At 35.1% G+C, this 27,106-nt stretch overlaps 1 protein-coding gene across 1 annotated transcript in view; it reads right to left on the reverse strand.

Moving 5' to 3' along the window:
- PLXDC2 (plexin domain containing 2) overlaps positions 1-27,106 on the reverse strand; it is a 412,919-nt gene that overhangs the window by 81,145 nt on the left and 304,668 nt on the right. Inside the window, exons 8-10 of the mRNA XM_079107639.1 lie at positions 14,940-15,039; positions 3,327-3,422; positions 3,018-3,099 (exon numbers count right to left, since the gene is read on the reverse strand). Coding sequence (XP_078963765.1) covers positions 3,018-3,099; positions 3,327-3,422; positions 14,940-15,039 — 278 coding nt within the window. The remainder of the gene's footprint in view (positions 1-3,017; positions 3,100-3,326; positions 3,423-14,939; positions 15,040-27,106) is intronic.

The following is a 27,106-nucleotide window of genomic DNA, read 5'->3' on the forward strand; positions in this document are numbered from 1 at the left end:
ATAAGACTTCTCTTGTTTTGTTTAATTTTTTTTTCCATAAGAGCTCTAAAAGGTCTAGGGAAATAATACTGGGCTGCAAAGCAAAGTTTTGAAGCTCACAGGTCTAAGAAGAAATTAATAAAATGCAGTGGGGAAATTAAGTTGAACAAAAGTGCAATGAGCCATAGTTAAACCAATTAATTAAACAGATTTTGATATGTGTATAACTGGGTTGCTGAAGAATTAAAAATAAGTCCAAGATTTCACATTGGTGTTTGGTATACAACAAAATACCAAACAGTAACATGCAGAAAACTTGTACTTTTTAAAGTAATGTTCCGTGATGAATTCCTATTGTATTCCTATGACTCACTACCTTTCTTTCCTCCATTAATTGTAAAGGAACTATTCTTTCCATAGTATGCAGGCATCTTAGCCAAATTGTGATTCTCTTCTACATTCTTCTAATGCCAATTTCAAAAAACCATGTAACTTTCTTTCAACATCAACTATGATAAGATTGGTTTTTCTACTAGCGTGTGTATCATGTTCCAGAAAGCAGTGTAGATTAGCTTGCCTAATGCACCATCAATCTGGTAGGTGTGAAGCAAAACAGGTGAGCTCAGGAGACCAAAATCTGAGAGTCACACAGATCAAAGTTTAATTCCAAATGTTTCACCTAAGAGGTCCAAAACCCTGCACAAACAATAGCTCCAATCAACCTCAGTTTCCTCTGCTGCAAAAATGCCATTAAATGTAATATTTGAAAATTCTTTGGCATAATATCTGACTGAGAAATCACTTAATAAAATGAAAATTTTAATAGTATAAGCAGATTCCAACTTGTGGGTATATTTTGATTGCCAGAGTTGCTTGTTTGAAAATTTAAATGTGTATTTCCATCAAATAATACATATTTTAAAAAAATGTTAGTGGTATGTCTGTTTCCAGATAAGTCTCCCAAGCCTGCATTTCTCATAGCATTATTTCAGTCAAGGATAATCATCTTCTGGCCAGAATGGCCACCTGGTGATGGTTTTTCTTAGACTTTCCTGGCTTTAGCATCAGGAGTCCCTCATCCTGGGAAAACCTTTGACCCCAGAAAAATCTGATTATGGTGTCTTCATTTGGGAATCTAATCATGACTTATTTGTCCCCCACCCTTCTGCAGTATCAGGCACATTCTCAGGCTATGGAGATCTAAGGACAAATTGCATATGGTCTGTTCCTTTAACAGACCTAAAGCTTGATGGCAAAGGAGGCAAAAGCAGGCCCTGTGCTGAATGCTAAGGATGGAGGTCTGCCCAGGATGGTGACTGCCGAACTTGATCTTGAAGTAGGTATGAATAAGGCCAATCAGGTTCTCCCACTTAATTGTTTTGGGCATTTTTTCATTTCAGAGTTCAGTATTTCTTAAGTATACTTGTTAAAATGCCAGCTCTTTAGATTCCTTTTGGTCAGATCTGCACAGATTTTTGAAGAACTTCTGATATACATGTAATCTTTGGGAAATCTCAGCAAAATATAAATATAAACGCCCATCAACCTTTGATTTTATAGCAGTTCCTCCCACTCTGGTATATAACTAAGTTAAAATCTGCTTTGAAAAATGCTAACTGCCTGCTTGCTTTTCCATTATTTGAAATTCATTTCCCAAGGGGAATCCTGGAACAACATGTTAAATTGAAAAGAAAACCGAAGTTATCTTAAGTAATTTTGTTCTAGTCACAATACTGCAATGATTACCCCAAAGTTAAAAATGTTTCCTAAAGATTACTTGTTATCAAAGAATTGGATTCTCTTTTCCATCCTTCAATAACTTTAGAAGCATTTCTGAGCATGCCTTTAGCATGGGACAAATGCTGGAGCTAGTGAATAATAAGGCACAGACTGCTGATTCTCTATGGCAGCGGTATTCACTGACTAAAACCATAAGCAGCTGAGTTTTCATAGAATCTGAAGGTCAGAAGGGAACTTATTCCCAGACAGATTGGAACCCCACGGGGGGCAGGGACCATGTTGATATTATTCACTGCTGTGTTCCAAGCACCTGGGATATAATTGATGCATAAAATGGTTCAGCAAATAACAAAATACATTTACAAGTCTTCGTCTGGTCTTTTCAACAGGAGGCAAATACCATTACATCTACTTAAGTGTCTTCCCCAGATCCACTGAGGTTATACTCCCCTTTTCAGAAACTAAGCAGGTATTTGGGGAGCTGCTTCCTCCTGTACATCAGCTCAGTTCGCATTAATGCCTGCAAGTGTTTGGTGGAACTGCATCCATTCATCACATCAGGGAAGAGCAATCTGCTCTCGGGCACCATATATCTCCCACATTATCCAGTCTCAAAATTACTCTAGGGACTAGACAGCCCTTTTTTACCACCCACAAAAATAAGTTAACCTTTTTGACAACCAGCAAGTTATACAGCTTAAGTTTCAAAGTCAGCCACAATGTGAGGTCAAAGTCACATGTTGTATTTATTTAAAGGTCAGGTAGTGTCAGCCTCAGAGTATATCTCTAATCTTCAGTAATAACTTTTGAGATATTGTATAGGAGTTCACTAAAAACCTGCAAGTGGTGATTACAGTAATTCATCTTTGCTATGGGAAAGGTATCTCAGATCATGCTTTCTTTAGTATATGAACACAAAGCATTAATTTATAGATTCAGCAACTACATCATCATGTATGTTAAGTCCTACAGAGAATTATAAATTCATGCCAGGAAAAGATATTATAACTACAATAACTATACCTATGTAGGTTATTAGTCATTTTGAGTTCTCAGACAATAGAATATTCTAAAATCCCCTCTTCTGAGCTTTTCTTTTTTTCTTTTTCTTTCTTTTTTCAGCATTTTGGTCATGGCATATATATATATATATATATATATATATATACACATATTTTCACATATATACACTTGTTAATGTGAGTATATCTACACAGTTGACATACATTTAAAATTCAATGGGAGAGAAGAGGAAGCAAGTCTTTCTAAATTTTTAGAATTTATTTTATTTTTTTTACCTTTGAAGTTTACTACACCAACTGCAATTGAAGCCAATCTGAGAGGACACACAGGGGCCGCAACCATTAAACTGCAGACAGGCTAGGAAACAGGAGAAGAGACTTATCAGGACTAACTGGCAGGGGTGTTGGGAAAGACTGCTTGAACCAAATAAAAACCACCATCTATCCCTATACACATTCAGGATCAAAATAACCAGGCATACCAAACACAATTATATAATTAACATAATAACTGTAATTATTGAACAGACTGGATCATCAAGCTTGCAAAATCATTTTCCTACCTGTGTTCACACATTAACTTACTCGGTAATGGGGTCATCTCCACAGCTGAAATATTGGTAATTTTTGACATTTGTAGTTCTACTCGGTGGTATTCATAAATTGTTCTTCTTCGAACATCTATAAGAACAAAAAGAAAGAAAGAAAATCAACTTTTAACATTTCTCCACTTTTAAAAACAGTAGTATCCTAATATTGGATGTAGAATGAGACACTTTTCATCTGATAAAGATTCAAAATAAAGCCTCATCCTACAAAGTGATCAATTATTAAAAAAAAAGCCTGAAGATAATGAGTCCATGTACCCAGAAGTATTATCATCAATGAAGATGAACAGGCTGATTAGGGTTTGGAACTCTTTCTCACTTAGCTAGCAGGTCTCCAATTCATTATCACTCAGGATATTACAGATGTCTTCTTAATAGGTTTAAATATGTTGATAGATTTCGACACATGGGATCAAGAAGATTAGATGACACCCCTTCTCTCAAACTAAAACTGAAGTGAACTTTTTAGGAATGGGTAACAGTTAAAAATTATCAGTGTACCAGAATATCAGTGTGATTGCTTTAACAGTCTCAAATAAAATTCTTTCATAAAAGTAAAAACAGAGGTTAAAGCATTTTTATGTACTATGTTGGCTATAATTAATATTACTCTATTATGTGTGAAATTTGATAAGAGAATAAATTTTAAGTGTCCTCACCTCACTGTATACAAGTTGTGACAATGTGAGGAAAATGATGTGCTGATTAGATTGAGTGTAGTGATCAGTTTATAATGTGGACATGTAGCAAAACATTGTCTTATGTCTTAAATACACCATTTTTACTTGACAGTTATGCCTAAAGTTTGAAGAAAAAAGAAAATTCATTTTAAAAATTGGTATCATTGTATATGAACATAGCATAAACAAGGAAGGTTAATAACTAGCAATTATATTTCATGATATTTCATGATGAATTTATCAACAAATCCATCAAAGTTCCTGAGGAAGAAGTTAGAATGAAAATTTTGGCAGTGACTTTAATAATTAGAAATCAGATAAATATAAGTAAATGTATTTTACAATGAAGCAGAACAAACATTGAAATGTCTTTGAAGCCCCCATCGAAGCTGTATGCTAATGAGTTTGTCTGGGTTTGGTGGATGCAAATTGAAAAGTAATGTTATCAACTTTTTCTTTTGGAATCATCCCAATGACAGGAATGCATTTCCTGAATAGTATCATATCTATTGGAATCGTTTGAGATAGCATAAATTATTTTAAGCATATCATGGTGTCCAATTTGTGAAGTTATATGCTATAATGCTTGAGAATAGTTATCTGGAATAGTCTGCCTCGGTTCTTATCCCAGTTACTCTATTTAGTATCTGTAAGTAGCTTTTCTACTTGGTAGCTTTTCTGTGCTTCAGTGTTCTTGTCTATAAAATAGGGATAATATCTCCTGGTCACTGAGTTGTTTTGAGGATTAAAATGCTATAATATATGAAAACTGCTGTAAATGCTCAGTAAATGTCAGATATAATTTTTGTCTAACTCCAATATGGCAACCAAATTTTGCACTGGTTATGTACTGCATTTAATTATCTAACTTTCTATAGATCTAAATGAACAAAAATCACACTAAGGCTTTAGAATCAAGCATCTAGATATTTGTCTCCATTCTCATCTCAGAGGAAATTAAATTTGCATTGAAGGCATTAGACCCAATGATGATCTCCTCTAAGATACAGAGCAGAATGGCTCATAAGATAGTGAGCTGCCTTTCAGTAAACCTGTTCAGGAAAAGCAAGATACTGACCCATCCAGGAGGTTGCAGAGGGAGGACAAATGTTTATTTATACCTAACATAGATTTCTACTTCCATTTCTCATTATTTACCATGAGATTCTATTGCAGAAGAGGAAGAAGGAAGGTAAAGAAAATAGATTTTTTCAGGGCTGGGACTTGTACTAGGGCCATTCCCTGAAAATATCTTTATCAGACTAGAAAATACCGTTTAAAAATTCTAATCCAGCTGGGTGTGGTGGTGCACACCTGTAATCCCAGTGGCTCGGGAAGCTGAGGCAGGAGAATCACAATTCAAAGTCAGCTTCAGCAAAAGAGAGGCACTAAGCAGCTCAGTGAGACCCTGTCTCTAAATAAAATACAAAATAGGGCTGGGGATATGACTTCTTTGGTCAAGTGCCCCTGAGTTTGATCTCTGGTCCCCCACCAAAAAAAGAATAATCCAATTAATTTCTTTTTGGTACAATTTAAAGAGGCATATGCATTTTTCAAAAGATACCCTACATCAAAAATTAGAGAAAACACTGGTTTCAAAGCATAGGTTCCTTAAGGTATGTGAATCTTGGTATCTTCTTTTTTTAACTTTTAAGGCAAATAAAATGATTGCTTATTTCCTGCTTTTGTCTAAATAGGATGAGTTCTTAATATATTGTTTTCCCAAATATTTTGCCAAACAACTGAATTCCCAGAAGTAGAAAAATAATATGGCTTGCCATAAGATCACTAAGATGGGTGTTCGTGAGTCCTCCTGCTATAGTCTCTAATATTAGTTGGTGCTTATGATAATAATATTCCTTTTATTTCATATTGCACTTTAAAACTCTCAACTACTGACTGTGCTAGGAAATTACTGGGAGTTAATTATTGATCAGGCATATGGAGCAAGGGAAAGAAGGACCTTTATATGCTAGTTCTATTACCTGTTTGGATACTCCAACTATTGGGAGGAGATGAATTTAACAAAACCAAAATTAATGAGAATGATTTTTGTTTGATGACCTGCCAATCAATGACAGTTTTCAAATGGTCATTTCTGCAGAATTTCAGAGACACCTCTGTCAAAAACAAGTCATTAGGAATCACTGGTTGGCCCTGCCAATGCGAGTAGAGCTTTATTTGGTTCCAGAAATGGATTTAGCTCATGTCTTCTTCTATAAAGAGCCAAAAAAGTTACATCGAATTTTAGTCTTTGTGGTGGCGATACAGCTTCAACTAGTGCCTCACAACTTTACAAAACCAAGATTAAGTACAATACTCATCCATCAGAGGGTTTTAAAATCAAAAAATTAAATTTAATCTGATTGGATTAATTCATACATAAAATAGACTTCAGTGATTGTTATTTCAAGGTGATATGATTTGAAGTTCAAACACTGAATTGCATGTCTGAGAGAGTCAGATCACTTATCAGCAGAAGGACAGAGTTATCATATGAAAACACCAAGAATCCTCTCCAATTTATATCCATCCTGGCTGAAATGAACATGGAGTAATGAATATCCTGTGGCATAATAAAGCCATGATCTAGTTTATTTACCTGTCTTAAAAGCTAACATTCACACAAAGAATATCTGAGTAATTTCCTGAATTGCCTATTCTTACATTTACATAAACATTATAACAATACTGTCTGAATTATCACATAAATAATTTGCTAATGCTTCTTTATTTGTGTTACTAATGCTTAATGGCTGACTCCACATGATTATATCTTATTTCTTTTTCAGTTCAAAATGAGCCTAACTCACAGCACCATTTATTGAGTACTCTTTAATATAAGCAGAGTGTATTGCATAGCTACATGGTTCATTCCCAGCATGTAGCTCAGGAAAAAAGAGACACTTGAGATAAAAAGGACACACTCGTAGTGGTTACAAGTTTATCACACAAACACACAATGCAATGACAGAATTAGCTAGTAGGAATTGTGAAGTAAAGCACACACAAATAAAAAATGCATTAGCTTCAACCTTTTTTCTCAATTCCCTTGGTAGTTCTAATTCCATTAAATAATAATGTAATTAAGCATTAGATAAAGGCACATAAACCTTAAGTTACCAGGAAGTACTAATCAAAACCTCTTTGGTCTTCCCCTCATTCCCTCACTGCTTGCAAAGTTTCAGGACGTGACTGAAACCTCAGTGTCCAGATGTCATAAATTTTTTGAGCACGCCTGAAGGAAATCGGAGACATGATCTTGAATGAGGCTCACATTTCTTTTCACATATATGTGATTCCTGGCTCAAACAAGCTACAGTTCCTGACTTCCTTCAAAAGTCACTTTGCCCAAAAAGAAAGCCAAAAATAGAGCACAAGGTTACAGTGGACCACTGTGGTACATGGACTGCAGACCTGTGACTAAGATTGTGGTTCCATTTCCCAAGCTACCTGGCTGAAGAGGTGTTTCCCAGGGGGAAACCACGTCCTTGGCCTGAGACTTATGAGATACTGTTAATACTTTTGCAGTGTTGTGAAATCTCATCTCATGTCATTTAATATTATTTTTCTAAAATAAAAGGACTATCACTTCATTGAATGAAATTTGTTGATAGTATAAGATTTCTTCATCTTAAAAATCAAATATTACACACACCACACACACACACACACACACACACACACACACACACCATTTAGTGCTAAGTCACCTAGATTTTTTTTGTTCCTCATGTGAAAAAAAAGAACCACCTATATTTTTAAAAACCAAAACTTCTTGTAGCAAAATTCAACTGGAAAAGTTAATTTGTAGGTGTATTTGTAAATGTATGTAAGCAATATTAATTAAAAATAGAAATGTTCTCTGTGTTGTAGGAAAGTGTAAGTTGAAACAGAAATACTTGTTATGTAATGGGGGAAATCGAGGAATAATTAAGGTAAGGAGCAGTATAAATTCAAAGGCAAATATGAAAGAGAAAAATAGAAAATCTAACATATGTAGTTGTGATTTAAAATAAGAAGGAAGATAAGGCTGGATAGAAAATTTTAACTTAGATTATTTTTGAGTATTGATTGGGATAATTTCCTGTATCTTTCATAGTAAAGCAACTGCAGAATAAAGTTCTGCAAGGAGCTTTTCATTCAGAGTTTTGAATAAAATAGAAGTACATAAAGTAGGATTTTTCTCCTGTCCTAATAAATAACCAAAAAATACACATCAAATAAATGAATGTTTCAATGCCTTGAATTTTTAATAATGTATTAAGATCCTTTCTGTGATTTGAGAATTTTATATTAGAAATAATGTAACTCAACTTTTTTAAATCAGTTGAATGATGCAACTTTAAATTGATATTTTTTTCCTCTGAGAGGGCATTATGAATGAAAAATGAATGAATGCATAAATAAGTGAATGAATAAACTTTATTAAAGGAAACAGCTTAACTACAAGTTCCAGAAGGAATCCTTTTTGACTCATAGAAAGTTAGAAGAATTCTCAAATGTGTTAAAATTGGTTAATCAGTGATTTCTAATGTCCAGAAAATTCTGAGATTTTTAGTTCTCCATAAAAATTAAGTCAGGGTCAACATATAGGATATGTTAGAAATGTATGAATGAAAACAATAAGTTATCACTTTGCAAAATGCTGTTTAACAGAGGTTATTTCCATCCCCCAAATATCACAGTTTCCATTTATTTCTCCTTTTTTGGAGTCTTCATGATCTAGTAAATACTCGAGAAGCATCTCACCTAATGAAATTGTGCTGTAAAGGGAAGCAATTTTATCTTCTGCAGAATGAATAATTTTGAAGGGCTCTCTATTTTTAGGAGAGCAAAGGTAAGATGAGACAACTTACTGAAGATTTATAGATTGATCTGGCCTTAAATGAATGAAAAGGCCGATAACTTTGAAAATAGCAAATGAGGCTCAGTATTTCTGACAGGACTTGAAATGGATTCTATAAAGTATTATGAAGAAAAAAAAAAAACCCTGTAAGTTTTTCCATGATCGTTTGTTTCCCATAGTTTTGATCATATGTGAGATATAGCTGTTAAGTAATTATAATGAATGTGTCCTATTTGTGTCCTAAATGAAAATTAAAAATTGTTTTCTACAGGGAAAATTAGGTATAATGGTTATATTTTACAAATTTACCATTCACTGTATCTAATATTGTAAGGCTTCATAAAAAGTAAGGAAAAAAAGAATGTTATGTGTAGCTATCATACTTGATATTCAAAAAGTAATTATTTTATTTAAATATATGCTTATAGTGTGTTGTTGCCCTATCTGATGTGGAAGACAAATGTGGCATTTTAATGTAAATGTAATTAATTAAAACCAATTTAGGGCTAGGGAGATAGCTCAGTTGGTAGAGTGCTTGCCTCGCAAGCACAAGGCCCTGGGTTCAATCCCCAGCACCACAAAACAAAAAACAAAAAACAAAAAAAGAATAAAAATTAGAATTCTTAGGCTTGCTAGTCACAGTTCAGGTGCACAGTACCTATCCAGATCCTGCTGGAAGGTTCAGATTCAAAACTCTTTTAGAAGCACAGAAAAATCTATGGAACGGCACACTGGTCTATGCTATTATTTCTTTAAGAATTAAAGCTTAAGATATTTTTCACATTAATAATCAAAACACTTTTTTATTCACGTTTTTTGATTCACACTAAATAATTTTGGTCAACTTCTTTGAAAAATTGCCACCTGGTCCGTAAGTTTTAGAAAAATAAATCCACCTGTGCCAAAATATATACAAACACTCCTGAGAGTTCAATGATCCTCTAAGAAATTGTCAAATATATTTGCTCTGTAAGTTTAATTGTCAGTTCTATTTCTGAAAGTGCTCATGTAGGCTGTGAAATAATAACCAAGAAAGCAAAGGCACAGTGTAGTAGGAACAATGTCAATACAGTTAAAATAGCAGATGCTGATGAGAAAGGACTTGCTGTTAAGAAAGCACCAGGTGCTGGTGAGCAGAATAAAGTGGAGTATTCTCAGGGATTCAGAAACAGTCACTGCTATGACTTGCAGTAGAACTGTTTCAAGATAGGTCACTTGCTGTCCCTTTTGGTTTCTCTTACAAGAATTCTACATGTGTGAGTTACAATAACTTTCTCACTACTAAAAAAACACAGCCTTAAATTTTTCAAATGGAAGAACTATAAGGCATGTATAGATTTTCTGGGTTTCTTGCTGGAAGTGTTATGTTCATTAAGCTCAGAGGGTAGAGAAATAGTTTGTGTGAGGTGGAAGTTCACTCAGTACCCAGAGGTTAGAACTCAAATACTAAATTGAAGGAGAGAGAAACAGATGAAAGCGGTACTAGGATGAATTGTGTTTGTATCCAGGAAGAACTGTGCATTACATGCAAAAAGGATTTGGAAGGACATAAGCTGAGGCTGAGAAAGAATTCCTTAGAGCTATTTAACAAAAAGTTATGAAAAGTATAAATGACCTATGAATATAGGATGATATCAAAACCTTCTGGCAACCAAAATACAATTAGAGTAACAATGAAATACTATGTTCTGCTTATAGAATTTTCAAAAGTTTACAAAATGATAGTACTATCTGAAAAGGGGTACCATAGAATGCTTATAGGGAAGGCTATTGGTGTGTTTATGGAAAACTATTTGTCAAAATACATACAAACCACTATCAGCATTCAACATTTACAAATTCATTTTTAAGAAGCAGATAAATGTAAAAATTTTAAAAGAAGAATGTTCAGCACTGTTTAATTAATATGAGAAACAACATACATGACTAATTACTGAAGAAAAATTTTACATATATTATGAAATGATTTGTTGCAGCTATTAATATTTTAGACAAATTGCCAGACACCGTGGCACATGCCTGTGATCCCAGTGGTTTGGGAGGCTGAGGCAAGAGGATTGAGAGATCAAAGTCAGCCTCAGCAAAAGTGAGACGCTAAGCAACTCAGAGAGACCCTGTCTCTAAATAAAACACAAAATAGGGCAGGGGATGTGACTCAGTTGTGTCTCTGAGTTCAATCCCTGGTAACAACAACATCAACAAAAAAAATCAGACAAATACTTAACAATTTAGAAAAAAAAGTGTTGTATATTTTAAGGGAAAAATAGGCTGCAAAAATATTTATAGTACAATGCCAATTTTCTTTGCACGCATACTATAAGACACAGATACATGAAAATATTAATTGTTAACTATAGTAGAGCTACAAGTAATTTAAATTTTCTTCTTTATGTTTTCCATTATTTTTAAAATCAAATGCACTATGTTTCTCATTGCAATAAGAATATATTTATACTCATATTTTTAAAATGAATACCTGTAGACTCTTTTTTTTATAGCTGTTTCTGTAGAGATTGAAACAGCTGATTTCTGAGGTTGTTTTTTCTGTTCCTAAAGTTTCACACAAATATTTTATGAAAAACAGAAAGTGATTTAGAGGTACAAGAGCACACTGCAGAAACATACTAATGTTAACAAGGAGACACTAATAAAACCACACAATGTCATAGTCAGACAAGCTGAGATTTCCCTCTGGACACTGAGTCCAAGTGTGTTAGTGGAAATTCCCTGTGGGCCCACTCTGAAGGGTACCTAGGCTGGGTGATGACATCTGTCATTATCACTGTCATCTCCCGCTGGTGATGCGGGAGAGCAGTGGTCCCCAAGTCCAAGCACACTGATTACTTCATGCCAGGTGCTGCAGACTCAGTACATATTGCAATAGGTACCAAGACGCTCATCGTACATATAAGAAAGTTGTAGGAATTAAATAATATATTCAGGATCTCATGACCAATATTCACACTACACCACCCCTTAGGCTTATCTTTCATTTTATTTTTTATTTATAAGTATTAATTTTACCATATAATTTAAAATTTTTTTTGAGAAGAGCAAAATAATTTTCCTTGTAACTTTGGAACTATTTATTAGTTTACTAAAAATGCCTGAATTCCCTTTCATATCAACACTATGAGATCATCTGATCTAATTAGAAAGAAAAGCAGCTGCTTTAATTAATTATGCTCAAAAGTTAATTGAAACAATTTATGATTTGGAAACCTTTAAAAACTGAAAAAATGAGGGTTTTTTGTTGTTGTTGATGTTATGAGGAATGAGTGAGGGTCAAGCTTAGTTATAAATAAATAAAAACTTTTTCAGCTTATTGACTGCTTGATCAAATCTTTGCCAAATCTGATAAGAATGATATAGTAATGATGATTCCATTGAGAAAAAATAGTCTCAATGCTGTGGTCCACATTTCCATACCGTCATCACTAGATTATGCCAAATGCCTAGGTTCTAGAATCCATGTAACTAAAATAGTTGAAAGGACAAAAACTTGATCTTATGAGAATAAGGTCCTATGAAATGCTCTCTGGAATACAGAAGAAATGAAATCGCCCATTACTTGGCATAATGATTTGCAGTTCCCTAAATCCACCCAGGGAAAGAGAAAGGCGTAACAAAAATAAGAGATTTAAATTCCCTGCAAGGACTACTTGTAATAGCAAGAGTTGTTAAATGTGAATAGAATTTTGTAAAGGACTTAAATATTTACCTAAGCACAAATAAGTAACACACAGATCTCTAGAAGTCATCTTATTTCTCAGGAAAAATTAATAACTTGTATAACTTGCATTATGTTAATCTTGGGTTATCCAAATTTCTGGCATAACCAAGTATGCTTTTTTTTTTTTAAGCTGAGAATTCAATGCAATATATTTCTCCTCTTACTCAGAAGTTCATGTAACAGACACTGTTGCACTTTTTGAAGTGGGAACAGATTTTTAGGGAGATTAAAATTTTCTGTTGCTGAAATGAATTTTAAGTAGAACACATCGATTCCAATTTTCTTGCTCCTATATGGTCTCATCTAATGGCAGAGATGGGAGCATCAGAGACTCAGAACTTCCCTTCCTTCTCCTAATTTTCTCAGGATTGAATAGTAAGGTCAACAGGAAATGTGAATTCCATCCTAAGCAAACAGAAATGCCGGAGAGAATCTGTCCTCTGAATTTAAGTTCTGATAATGTTTTCAAGTTGAATACTGAGTCCTGAATGTTAGACATAATCTAATATTAAAATTTATATGAACTTTGCCAATTTCTTTAACAAAATTTACATTTGGAAATGTATTTCTCCTTAACACTTAACAGTTATCCTTTTACAGCAAAACAAGGCATCCAAAAATTACATTTGGAAACCCTGAAGTCTAAGCACAGTTTTATCATAGAGAACACACATGAAACTTCCATATTAAAATACATTTGTTAAAAAAAAATTCTCTTGTACTTCGGTGGGATTCTTTTCTCTCAACAGCAATCCATCAGGATAGCAATGTGGACTAAAATACTTTCTGAGCAAGCTACCAATAAAATTCCTCCCGGAATAGAAAGAACCAACAAATAAACTAAAACTAGTGTTTCCTTTCTCTTGTGCAATAATTGACTCAAGTCATGCCTGATTTAACACTTCTGAAAGGAAGAATGTGAGAACACTCCTCCCCAACAGAAGCCAACCTTGCATCTCCCAGGGATCAGACTGTTATTTAAGAGCTCTGTCAGGACCCCTTTATGTTGCCTGCACATACTAATATATCCTTGCTTTGTACCCAGTGCAATTTAGTTTCTGGAAAATCTACCTCGATTTAACAATTCCCTTGGATATTACCTCCCACAAATTCTAAGCTAAGAAGGGAAACCCCACGGAAGATGCACGTTCATATCTGAATGCCATTCTAAATTTAGATAGTCCTTATAATGTTTCCAGCCAATCCATCCCTCTGAAAAGTCTCACTTCCACTCCATTTACTTCTGTATTTGAGAGATGACATAATTAAACAGAATCAGCTCGAGTCAAGACCAAACAGCTTACGCATGTGATAAATTAAGTCTATGGCTATAATGAAATAAAAGAAGAAAAGAACGTTGAACAAAAGGGAAAGAAATGATCTAATCTTGAGATATATTTCATTACCCATTGCTTTTAAATAAGCACATTTAGGACACAAACAAAAATCCCAGTACTAAAACCCTGAACATTCTTGAGGACTGTTCTGGAAGTAAAGGAGATTGAAAACTGAGATGGTTTCAAAACGTAGCTACTTACACAGTCAGAACAGCTACGAAATGCACTTCACATTTTGACTGTTTTCTTTCCTTCCTTCTTTTTCCCCTCTTCCTTCAACCTTCCCTCCATCCTTCCTTCTCCTTTAATGTTAGGGATGAACTCAGGGTCTCAGGCATGAGAAGAATATTCTCTACCACTGATCTGCACACCAAGCAACATTTTGATTTTCTAATATCATGAACTACTGCCCAAAATGCCATATATTTTTATTCTACAAAATATAAACTAGACTATATAGGTTAAATTGATTTAACAGGGAGGAATACGTATCTTTTCTGGTAGGTGTAACTTCACTCAAATTTTCATTTACCTAAATTAATAATTTTATTCATCTTCCTTCAGTCTCCCAGTCTTAAACAAATTTGTTAAACACAGAATAGCAAAAAGTAGATTTTCTTCCCACAAGCTTATTTAAAATAAATACTTAAATATGGAAAGTCATTTACCTATCAATCAAATAATTTGTCACTGTTTTATGTTCTTATAAAGAACTATGACTTTTATAATAAGAACCCAGCAAACCATCTCAAAGACTCCAAAAGCACACATTCACGTCTAGGCTATTCAATTTCTCTTTACCTATGTTTATTAGTTCAAGAGTAACGGAGATAGCCAACCCCAAAAGGAGTTATAAACCACATAGTAGAATTAACAAGAACCAATTAGCTAAGTGATTTTTTTTTCCAGTTACATCCACCTGAGATCAATTTTCTTATAATTTAACCCTCCCAGAAGGCTCACACTTTGCAATGACCCTTCTTCTACATACTGGGAATTTGCTGGATCCTGTGGACAACGACAAAAGCGTCAGACAGCCCCACTTTCACTGGATGATTGGTCGAACTTATCTGTGTGACCAGGACAGGAATCTGAAAAAGAAAAAGCAGATTACTTGTGTTAGACCTGACTTTCATTTAGGCATGCGGAGTGCGCTCACCTAGTTCTATGCACAAAATCAGGTGACAGAGAGGAGGGAGAAGAGAAGGAATTGGAAATACAGAAGAAAGACATACAATGCCTCAAAGTAACAGCAACTTAGAGCTCTTTGGTGAGTTAGAGACGACAGAGCTCCGGGTCCTAGAGATGGCTGCTTGATACAGAAAGGCATAGACTCTCAAAGAATTTAACTGATTCTACCTGCTGTAAACTTACCACACAAATAGTCACACCATGAAAACATTTAATGTTGGCTATAATTTCAAGAATAGAGATTCTTCCCTTACTGGTGTTTTTTTTTTTTTTTTTTCTAACTGATTTTATTTCATGTTTATTTTCATGTAGTTTAAACTAAAATCTTGTTTACAAGTGGGATTCTAGACACAAAACCTAGAACAAAAGATGTAAGTACACTGCTGAATGTATATTTAACAATATCATCGATTAACATATTACAGTAGTCCCATATGCTGCATTATTGATTTAATGCATAGGTAAGTCTGGTAAATGTTGATGGATGCTGGGTTTTGCCAGTCTTGTTTCAATACTTAGGGAGAACTCTGAGGTGCAATGAGACATCTCAAGGTCACATTACCTAAATTTGAATCTCAGTGAAATGAGAGATTACACTCTATGTATGATCTATCAAAATGTATAAATCCATTCTACTGCCATGTACAACTAATTAGAACAAGTAAAATAGAAAAAAACAAATGAAAGAGAACCAAAAGTCTGAATATGACAGACACTTCTAATATTTGCTTAGAAAAGTTAGAAAACATCAATAATATACGAAAAATGATGTGATAGCTAACCCATGAGACACCCTCAGGGAGGCTATTCTCCTAGATTTAGAGAAGATTCCACTGAAAACAGCATTACTCTCTTTACTACCAGTTTTGTAGAAATAAAAATGGGAATGAAACCATCTTCAATAAATAAAGGGACAAGGGAGCACATAAGAAGAATGAATGCACCATTCACCTTTTTTTTTTTTTTTTTTTTTAAGATAGTGAAAGCAGATTGTGGGCCATCTGTGGGTAATTCATCAAAGAACACATTTGATCAGACATTGCTGTGCAGGTCATCCAACAGCACAGCATCAAGAGGGAAGGGAGCTGAGTTGAAGCACATATAATAAAGGCCAAACTGCCTATGTCTTCTGGTGACATCATGAAATTGTAAAAGGGCTATTTTGTTAGATTTGGCAAATTAAGAAGAAATTTTACAGTTTCTGAAATGTGCAGAATTATTTTGAAATAAAAAAATGGAAAATGTTAAGTTTCTCTACTTGTACTATTTTGGTCCTCTCAAAAAATGGTAAAGTGTTATAAATTTCATTTCAGCATTCCCAGTTTTTAATCAACATCAACAAGTATTCTGATATTTGTATGATGGAAACACACAAAACAAAATGAAACCAACGATTTATGTCCCTAAAAGTCCATTTGCTAAATAAAAACCTTATGTACTTTACATTGTCACTCACTAAACTACACTCAACCTTCACAGACGTAGTCGCCCTTTCAATGGGTAGTCCTATAGTTTGGATGCTGAACATCCACCCAAAGTCCATGGGTTAAAGGCTGGGTTTCCAGGGTGACACCATTGAGAGGTGTTAGAACCTTTAGGAGATAGAGCTTAATGGAGATCCTCAGGTCCTTTGATGCCTTCCATCCAAGGAAATTGTGGGACCCTGTCTCTTCTTCCCTTTTACATTCTCACGGATGAGATAAGTAGTCTGGCTCTACCACATGCTCCTCATGATTTCCATCTGACACTCCCATCAGAGGTCCAAAGCAATGAGTTCATCTTACCTTGGACTGGAAATTCCAAACTGTGTGGCAAAATAAACCTATTTTTATAAGTTAATTATCTCAGGTATTTTGTTATAGTAACAGAAAACTGACAAACACAGGCATTAGATTATTACCCAGTCTTTAACTCCAGGTTCAGGAATGCTAATATGAATCCAACTTATATTTAAGTCAGACTCACAGTTAAGGAAGAAAAGACAAAAGGATAGAAAGGCATAGGGAAATAATTCCAATAAAGTTATATTTTAGTCATCTTAATAAAACAAAGTCATATAGTTATTAGGATATTATTCCTGAATGCCTGCTTAAAAGTAAGCATGAAATCTTTGTTACTGGCATTTATCACTGACTTTCATTCTCCAACACTATGAATGTAGTTTTCCTTTGCAAGTTACAGGATACTTTACCAGATTACTCTGGATTAATTTATTGTATTTTCTCCTTTCCTATTTTCGCAACAGAACTGGGCTTATATTAGCATCATTTAAAAAACCCTATTATACTGTGATGAATACTATGTATTACACCAGACCTAGTTTTTCAGATCCTGTTTCTTGGCTCCTGTAGCCTTCCCAGCAACTGTGTCCTTTCTCAGATTATGCATTCCATCTCTCTACCTCTCTTCATCTTTCATTTTGATTTTGTTTTCTCCATCTCTTTCCTTCCTTTCACTCCCTCCCTTTGTATTTTGTCTCCACGTCCAACCCTCCCCTCCTGTGCTTTTATTCTGTGGTGGATTGATTACACTAATGGCCTCAATCCAGACCCTTTTCTAACTTTGCAGTGTTCTCTCACTCTGACTCTGGGCTCAGTCATATGGCAAAAGGAGACAACCACAAACATGAAGCTAAAAAGAAGCTTGAAAAGTGCTTGCAAATTTCTATTTCCTCTCTTGGAAACTTGCCACTGCTGGGAGAAGTGAATGCATAGGAGAAACACATGAAGGGAAAGCTTTCTTTCCAACAGAGAGCACCTTTGACCATCCAGCTCCCAGAATATCCACCAGCTAACAGCTGGCACTGAAGGGTCCAATAAAGATCAGTAGAACTAGCAAGCTGATCTGGAGGTATCTTGTGGGAAATAAGAAATGGAGTTGGTTTAAGCCACTACATTGTGGGATGAGTTGTTACATAGCAATACTGACCGATAAATTCTTTGCTAAAGATCAAATAGCCAATAAAAATTCCTAAGGGTGTTTCTGCATAAGACGAAGTGATATTCCTCCTCCTAGTTTTCTTGGAATCAGATGAATATCTCTCTACTTCTACGTGCAATGAAACAGGAAAGATAGGAATGCTTTAGTGGAAAGCTTTCATGTTCGATACAGCTCCTCCCCATTTTTTTTTTTTTTTTGTTTCTTTATCATCTGGTTTATTCTTTTGTTTGTGAATTATGAAAGCTAAGAAGGATGTATCTAAGTAACCTACATGTGAATTTATTTAACCTGAGGAAAATCCATTCAAAAACCAAAATTGGCAGCCTTGAAGTATACTTGGTGTTCTATCACTGAAAATTATGTGATGAACTGACCAACCCTCTAAGAAGATCATTGTGGACAACTTTAAGGACTCCTTTAATCCTCACATTGTTTTATCCTTCTATTGAATGATTTTGACTTTTTGAAGTTTCAACAAGTCAATCATTAACAATGGTCCAAACAAAAATTATAAGGGGAAGATATTCTACCTATGGAAAAAAAAGGCAGAAGTAGACAGAAACCATCATTTTAACTTGCTCCCAGCTTTAAAAACATACACGTTTAATAAGTCAATGACTTCTGAATACCATGTCTGACAAACCACTCCTCTACTGTTTAAACATATCTTTTCTGAGTCTTAATATGAGAATATCGAATAGAAAAAAATGAAATTAATGAAATTAAATCCCTATCTCTCCTCCTTTACAAAACTCAACTCAAAATGAATCAAAGATCTAGGAATTAGACCTGAGACCCTTCACCAAATAGAAGAAAAAGTAGGCCCGAATCTCCATCAGGTTGGCTTAGGACCAGACTTCCTTAACAAAACACCCATAGTGCAAGAAATAAAAGCAAGAATCAACAAATGGGATAGATTCAAACTAAAAAGTGTTTTCGCAGCACAGGAAACAATAATGTGAAAAGAGAGCCTACAGAGTGGGAGAAAATCTTTTCCACATACACTTCAGACCGAGCACTCATCTCCAAAGTTTATAAAGAACTTAAAAAACTTTACATCCAAAATACAAAGAACCCAATCAATAAATGGGCTAAGGAAATGGGCAGACACTTCACAGAAGAAGATATACAGGTGATTAACAAATATATGAAAAGAGCTCATCATCCCTAGTAATTAAAGAAATGCAAATTAAAACCACCCTAAGATTTCTTCTAACTCCAATTAGAATAGCTATTATCAAGAACACAAGCAACAATAAGTATTGGTGTGGATGTGGGGAAAAAGGCACACTCGTATATTGCTGGTGGATTGGTGCAGCCAATTGGAAAGCAGTATGGAGATTCCTCAGAAAACTTGGAATGGACCCACTATTTGACCCAGCTATCCCTCCAACAAAAAAAAAAAAAAAAAAAAAAAAATGAGAATAATGTCTACTACACACAAATTATTTTCCCCAAAAAGACATTCACTGTCCATGCTGTTTGATGAAGTAGGAAAAATTCATTCATTCATCAGATATTAATTGAAAACATTCCCTTACTGTGGGCACTGTAGTTACAGCAGAGAATAAAACAAATACCTCACTTTCAGAGAGCTTCAGGTAAAGTAGATATCAAAACAAGTTATTATAAAAATATATAGCATGTGATAAGGTGCTTAATACCATGGAGAGAGCTGAAACAGGGTGGAGAGTTAGGGATGGGGGTCTTTGTTGGAGAGGAGAGTCACTGAGCATCCCTCTGATAAGGTGTCTTCCCAGAGGAAACTCAAGAGAAGTAAAAGACTCTCCCATGTAGTTACTCAGGGAACAGCTCTGGGTAGAGGGACCAGCATGTGCAAAGGACTTAACTGGATTGCTTTGGGTGTGCTTTGGAGTTTAAATGTTATTTCTATGACTGGAACAAAAGCAAAAGTATTTACCAAGAGTGTTAAAATAGGTAGAAGGAACTAGGGCAAATCATAAGGGATGTGTATTACTTGCAAGCTGTGGCAGTAACAGGTTTTTATTCTAAAAAACAGGAAGATTTGGAGAGGTTTAAGCAGAGGAAAGGAATTGTTTCAGGTTTGAAAAAAAGATCACACTATCTTTTTGTGATCAAGACTGTAGGAGGGAAAAAGGAGTCAGAGAAACTGGTTAGGAGTGTATCATAGTTGTCCCAGCAGGAAATGTATGGCTTGGACAGAACTATTGTAATAGAGGAAACAGATGAGACAGAGGATGAATTTTGGCTGGATTGTGTAGGTACTGCATGGATTTAATACAGGGAGTGGAAGTACAAAGGAGAGTAAAGGGTATTATCAAGACTTCTGGTCTCAGAAGCAAGAAAAGTGTGTGTTCCATCAGGAATGTTATATTGTCCAGCTTCAGGGGACTCATTCACATCAGTCCAATAGAAGGCAGTCCTCTAGGTGTGCAGAGAACAACTCAAAGCTCCAGAGAGCAGGACCAAAATGTACAGAGGTAGAGAGGACCAGAGGAAGGATGCAGGACGAGCACTTTACAGCAACATGACTGGCTTGGAATTCATTTCTTTAACACTTCATAGAGTTCACTAGTAAGAGACTGGGGTTTCCAAAACTCTCAAAGTTTGTCCTGTTTCAATATTAAAATGAGTATGCACAAGGAATTCTCAATTTCTCCCATCTGCCTAGAAGCCACCTAAGCCTTTTATGAAATGATTACATCCTGGATTTTGGGAAAAAAAAAAGATTTTGTCCATTGAATTAAATACTTAATACTGTCAATACTGTCAAAGGTCAGTGATGGGCAAAACCAGGATTTTGCAGAGGTTTCTGATGGAAATTTGCTGGCTTCTGCCTGCCTGATATTCTCACATCTTTCTTACTCAATCTTCTCAGGCTATAGTCTTTTTAATTTAAAATATCTAAGAATGACAAGTAATCTGAATGAGTTCCCAGGGAGCAAGGCAGAATAGCCGCAGGTTTGCATGTCAGTATAAATTAGAGACTAGTGAGATGAATTATGGGAATTACTGAAAGCCACATTTAAAAGGAACATTTTTATACACTCATACATTGCTGATGGGACTGAAAATTGGTGTAACCACTCTGGAAAGCAGTTGAGATTCCTCAGAAAATTTGGAATGCAATCCCATTTGACCTTGTTATCCTACTTCTTAATCTATACACCAAAGACTTAAAATCAGCATATTACAGTGACGAAGCCACATCAATGTTTATGGCAACTCAATTCACAATAGCTAAGCTATGGAGTCAACCTAGGTGCCCTTCAACAGACGAATGAATAAAGAAACTGTGGTACATATACAAAATGGAATATTACTTAGCCATAAAGAAGAATAAATTTATGGCATTTGCCAGTAAATGGATGTATCTAGAGACTATATGCTAAGCAAAATAAGCCAATCCCCCAAACCAAAGGTTGCATGTTCTCTCTCATATGTGGATGCTAATATACAGCACTATAGGGAGGGAATAATAGAAATTCAGTAGATTAGACAAAGGGGAATGAAAGGAAGGGGAGGAACAGGAATAGGAAAGACAGTGGAATGAATCTGACATAATTTTCCTATGCACATACATGAATACACCACGGTGAATCTCTACATCATGCAACCACAAGACAGGGATCCTAATTAGAATAAGAGGAACTCCATTCCTGTGTAAATAAGTCAAATAGTACTCCACTGTCATGTATAACTAAGAAGGGTAAAAGTTAAAACTTAAGAAATATAATGAAATAAAATCAACCCTTTTATGACTAGTATCAATGAAACAGTTGTGGGGTATGTGTGTGTGTGTGTGTGTGTGTGTGTGTGTGTGTGTGTGTGTGTGCAAATAAACTATTAAGCCTAACCCCTGGTAGCTCTAAGGTGAAAATTAATAGACCAATATGTGTGAACGTACATCATTTTCCCTAAACTTACAAAGAAATGAAATGTATGAAAGAATAAAGCATAGTAGGGAAATGTCTCATTTCACAATAAACTACCAAGGAAAAAAAAAAGAATTATATTATTATAATGATATTAGGGCAAAATGAGCACAAGAATGAGATCCGTTCTATTGCCATGGACGTCTGTTCCACAGAAGTCTCTATTTACAGGGATATGAAGTACCTAAGTCAGGGCATCCATGGCCAAAAAAACGATGTGAAAAGTACCAAAAAAAATCTAAAAACTTTGATGATGGGGAACTTGATTTTTAATCCTTTCTACATACAACTTTATATTCACTTTCAAAATAGGTACTGAGTTAGCTGAACTGGGATGCCAGGAATCCAGTATGAAATAACAAAAACTCTGCACTACAAAAGCTTTTCCTTTTTTTTTTTTTAATGTATCTTTGTTATCTTTGAATGCTTTATGATTAAAGCAAAGCTAAATTTTCTCTGGGCCTCTGTACGATCAGAATTATCAATTTTGGAGAACTGATTTTATAATGACACTCATTCTACAACACAGAAAAGGAGCATTTGTGCTAGTCAAAATATGCTTCTGTGTTGGCTTACAGAAATGTTCATAAATTCCCTTGTCAAAACATATTTTATTTTCTGCTCCATTTTATAAGTTACAGGTAAGTTTGTTGTTTGGCATACATTTTCTACAAATGAGATCCTGGAGCAAAGTAAACATAGAAGCCAGAAGGGGTTGCAATGGCTAGACAAAATTAAGGCGGGAAAAGATAATTAAAAGTAAGCAACAGCAGGGCAGGTCACCCTGGCCTTTGGAAGAAGATTCAAAGACAAAAGCCATTCTCTTCTGCACGCTGCTGTATCATTCCCCAGGACACAGGCTCAACGCGACCCCTGGAACATGAGCTTTTACGTCTGCCTCTCTAACAGGGAGATAACAGCATGAGCTTAAATAAGAGGTAATGGAATTTTATTTTCTTCGGTCCTCTGTTCTGCCCAGCAAACCTCGCCAAAACATTCATTTGTTTCCATTATGGGCCCTGTTATCTATCTAATGGGAAGCACAGATCTCAGCACGAGCTTGATTGGATGGTATGTGTTCCAAAGGGTGAATCATATGCCTATCAAAATTTAACTGGAAAAGAATTATTCTAAACTAATTTTTGTTCACTTGTTAATCAACAATATGGCATTTTGTTGTTTAATACTAACAACAACAACAACAACAAACTCACAGAAAAACCAAACCTTTCTCATTTATCCACTCTTACCTGCATTTAACTTCCTAGCTCCTCTTCCTTAAATGTCTGGCTTCTGTGTTATTCGGTAGGTAATCTAGTATTAAAAGTTAAGCTGTGTTCTGTTCTTAACAGAACAGCACAGAAAGGCAAAAATAAGGCTGAGTTGCCTTCAAACTACTTTTGAGTAGAAGGGCTTTCAGTTAAATTTAACATTAAAAATTCTATTTGGTTTGCTGACTACTATTACTATGATTCACAGAAATCTTTTGCTTCCTGTTAGCTTACAGTTTTTAAACTGTTTCATTTATCAGGTATCGAGCAACACAACTGGCAACACGAAAGTAAAAATGAGCCATAAATCTCAAAATAAATTCATGATATCTCTCCTGCCCCCATCTCCACAACCACACCCTGGGGGAAATCTAAAAAAAAAAAAAAAAAAAAACAATACATGAAATTGATAAGTCAAATGTGCTCCTGTATGCAAGGGACTCTAAACATCATCTCTACATGAACTAGTGTGGCCTTGGAATAAGAAAAAAGAAAATGGTGGAGGAGAAATTAGATGAGCACATTCTGAGTACATTTTTCAGCCATATTTGCCTTATAGAAATCCAAACCAAGTCCTTGCAGGGCTTCACATGCCTTAAGAAAATATATGAGTTTATATTTTTATTTGGAATTCTGTAATACTTAAATGTTAGCAACATATTTATTTCACAAGCATATATATGTACATGCAAACAATATAAAAACATACACAATCAGGGTGACCTCTATTGTAAAGATTACTTACTACTGAATGGACAAGCTAGAGTCTGAGCTTCAGGCAAAAGAGGACAGGGAAGCAGGTGCCCACCTTGCCCAGGTGACTTAGCTCAAGACGGAAAAACCTATGGTGGGGACTTCACCTGGGAAAACAGCTAGATAAAGGAGCTTGCCTACACACCATTTTGGAATAAACACAGGGGAAAGAAAGGAGGTTAAGGAAACTCTACATCCTGGGATTTGGGGTACGCATGGAATGTATCAAGCCTTTAACTTCAGGGACAAAGGGACTCTTTGGTTATAGAATATCAGTGCAGAGAGACTGGATATAGCCTAATGATGGGTAGAACACTCGCTCTATAAAATAAACCTCTCAATGTCATTGAGAAAAGAGAAGTGAGTCTTGAAAAGACCTAGTAAAGAAAAAGCACCCAGAAAGATCACATATGTTGCCCAAGGGATCACATAACAATTAGTGCAGGATCAACACTACAAAAAATTTTCTATTCCTAAAATTATTTTCCCTAGGACATTGATTTTTTTCACCTTGCTACTTTATGTATTTATTTATTTATTATTCACAATATTTATTATTGAAACATAATAAAGGAAGAACCATTCAATTTGTCATTTTTTCACTATAGAAAGTGAATTTGAAAATTAACATCTCAGAAGTTTTTATATGTGACAACTAGAAATAAAATATATTCAAACATGCAAATGAGTAAGATCCTAAGTAAAGCTCTATAGCTTAAATTTTAATATTTCACATATTTAAAATACTGGGAAGTACTATAACATAAAAGATCTCTGTCTGCAATTTCCTTAGAACTATTTAAGAGATTTTGTTAGAGTTTGTATCTCAATGTCCCCCAAAGTCTCAAAGAATTTCTTTACTGTAGCCATGTTTGGAGGTGGGGTTTTTAGGAACTGATTTGGATCATGAGGGCTCTGACCTCATCAGTGGATTAATCCATTTGATAAATTAACAGTGTGAATAGATTACTGGGAAGTGGTACAAATAGTAAGAGGTGGAACCTAGTTGGAGGAAGTAGGTCACTGGACCCTTCCTTCCCCAGTCCCATCTGTCTGTCTGTCTCTTCCCTCCGTGAATGATGTGAGTTGAGCATCTCTGCTTCACATGCTCTTTTGCCATGATGCTCTGCCTCACCACAGGCCCATAGCAATAAAGCCAGTCAACCATGAACTGAAACCTTTGATACTGTGAGCAAAAATAAACCTTTCCTCTTTTCAAGTTCTTTATGTCAGCCACTTTATCACAGTCACACCTGACTAACACAGTTTTTAATCAGCTTTTGTTCCATCTGGGTTTTCTTAACACACATATGTACAAGTGTGTGTGTGTGTGTGTGTGTGTGTGTGTGTACACATATATAAATGTTTTCTATCCATACATTTGTAATGTTTCTTGGATATATAGGTATATAATATGTATACACACATGTACATATATTATATTCGCACGTGTCAGACATTCTCACTTATATAGCAATAGTCATAGATGAATCACTTTATGCCTAAATGACAATGGTCTTACTGTTGAGTTCTTTTTGACCTCTCTTACTCTCTGGAATTATTTTTTTTCTCATAAATTCTGCAAGTTCAGCTAGTATTCATCTTTTAATACTTTCAGGCTGATAACCACGAATGAGGGTCATGACAGTTTAAATAAGAGAAACAGTCTTCAAAGAAATCTTTAAAATACATTAAGGATCCCATTGAAACCTGCAACAACTTGGTAATGGTGATTTATTAACAACGTACTCTCCCATAGAAGCAGTAAATGTTACACTAAGGAACATTAGTTTTAAGTACTTAAATGGTAGAATAGATCAAAAAGTGATTTTACTTAATAAATAGTAAAGTTCCTCTCTATTGACCTCCTGTAGAATTTGCTGCTGAAGAAGAGGGTAAAGTATTCCAAATGAAAATGGAGAGAATAGGGTGACTTCCACACTGGGCATCCATTCTGTATGGTTTTCTATGTCACCTTACATGGATTACATGACTTGTTCATTTTTTGATTACATTATTCTAACTTAATGACCATTCTTGTCCTTCACCTAAGCCGACGTAAGAAAAATAACCACATTTGCACGACACACGAAAAGAATTATATCCTTTCCTAATCTGCATCTAGAGTAATAGAAAAGTCAAGATGTACCAGGTGAAGAGATATGAAACAGGTCAGAGGAAGTGACTTTTAAAATGTGATGGTGTGTTCCGTGGGCAGCACCAAAGACTGGAAGGAATCTCACTTCAGATCTCTAATGTTTTTAGAATGAAATATATATTTTTTGAGAATAACTAGTTTTGTGGTATCAACAGATCAGAAATTTCAGTCCAATCCACCGTAATAAGGCAAATGATCATTACTATTCAATAGCAATTTAAAATAATATAAAGATTCTGCGTTCTAGGGTCATAGTTATTAACAGAATATGAAATGTGAATCTGGGTTTCTGAATTCTACCTATCTAAGAAAGGCTCTATTTCTTTTCACCCATGTATAGCTTCTTTTCTTTCCTTTTGGTGCTGGGGATTGAAACGGGGGTGTGCTTTACTACTGAGAAAAATCCCCAGTTTTTTTAGTTTTTATTTTGGAAAAGCATCTTGCTAAGATGTTTATGGCCTTACTAACTTGCTGGGGCTGGCCTCAAAACTGTAATAATACTCATGCCTGAACCTCCCAAGTCACTGGGATTAAAGGTATGTGCCACTGCAATAGGGCTGCTTCTTTGCATTTTTTTAAATTAAAAATTAATAAGATGAATGCTTTGGAAGGCAAATCACTCTTACCTTACTCCCAAGTTGCTAATTCAGTATTATAATGATCAACCAAGACTGACGAGTATGGATAATCAAATGAGAGAACCAGTTCATTCACACTGAAAAGGAGTTTACAGGGAAACTTGCCAACATAGTGGTCAGACCTATGGGCTCTGGAATTTTATTTTCACAGTTGAATCTTTGTTCCCTAATTATAGGGAGGTTACTTAATCTCTCTGGGTATTTCAGTTCTTTTTCTCTAAATGATAAGTGTCTACCTCTTGATTTTCATGAGAATTTGTGAGATCAAGTTTAAACAGAGTCCAGGGCCT

The sequence above is a fragment of the Sciurus vulgaris genome, assembly GCF_902686455.1.
Source record: "Sciurus vulgaris genome assembly, chromosome: 12".
Taxonomy (NCBI): domain Eukaryota; kingdom Metazoa; phylum Chordata; class Mammalia; order Rodentia; family Sciuridae; genus Sciurus; species Sciurus vulgaris.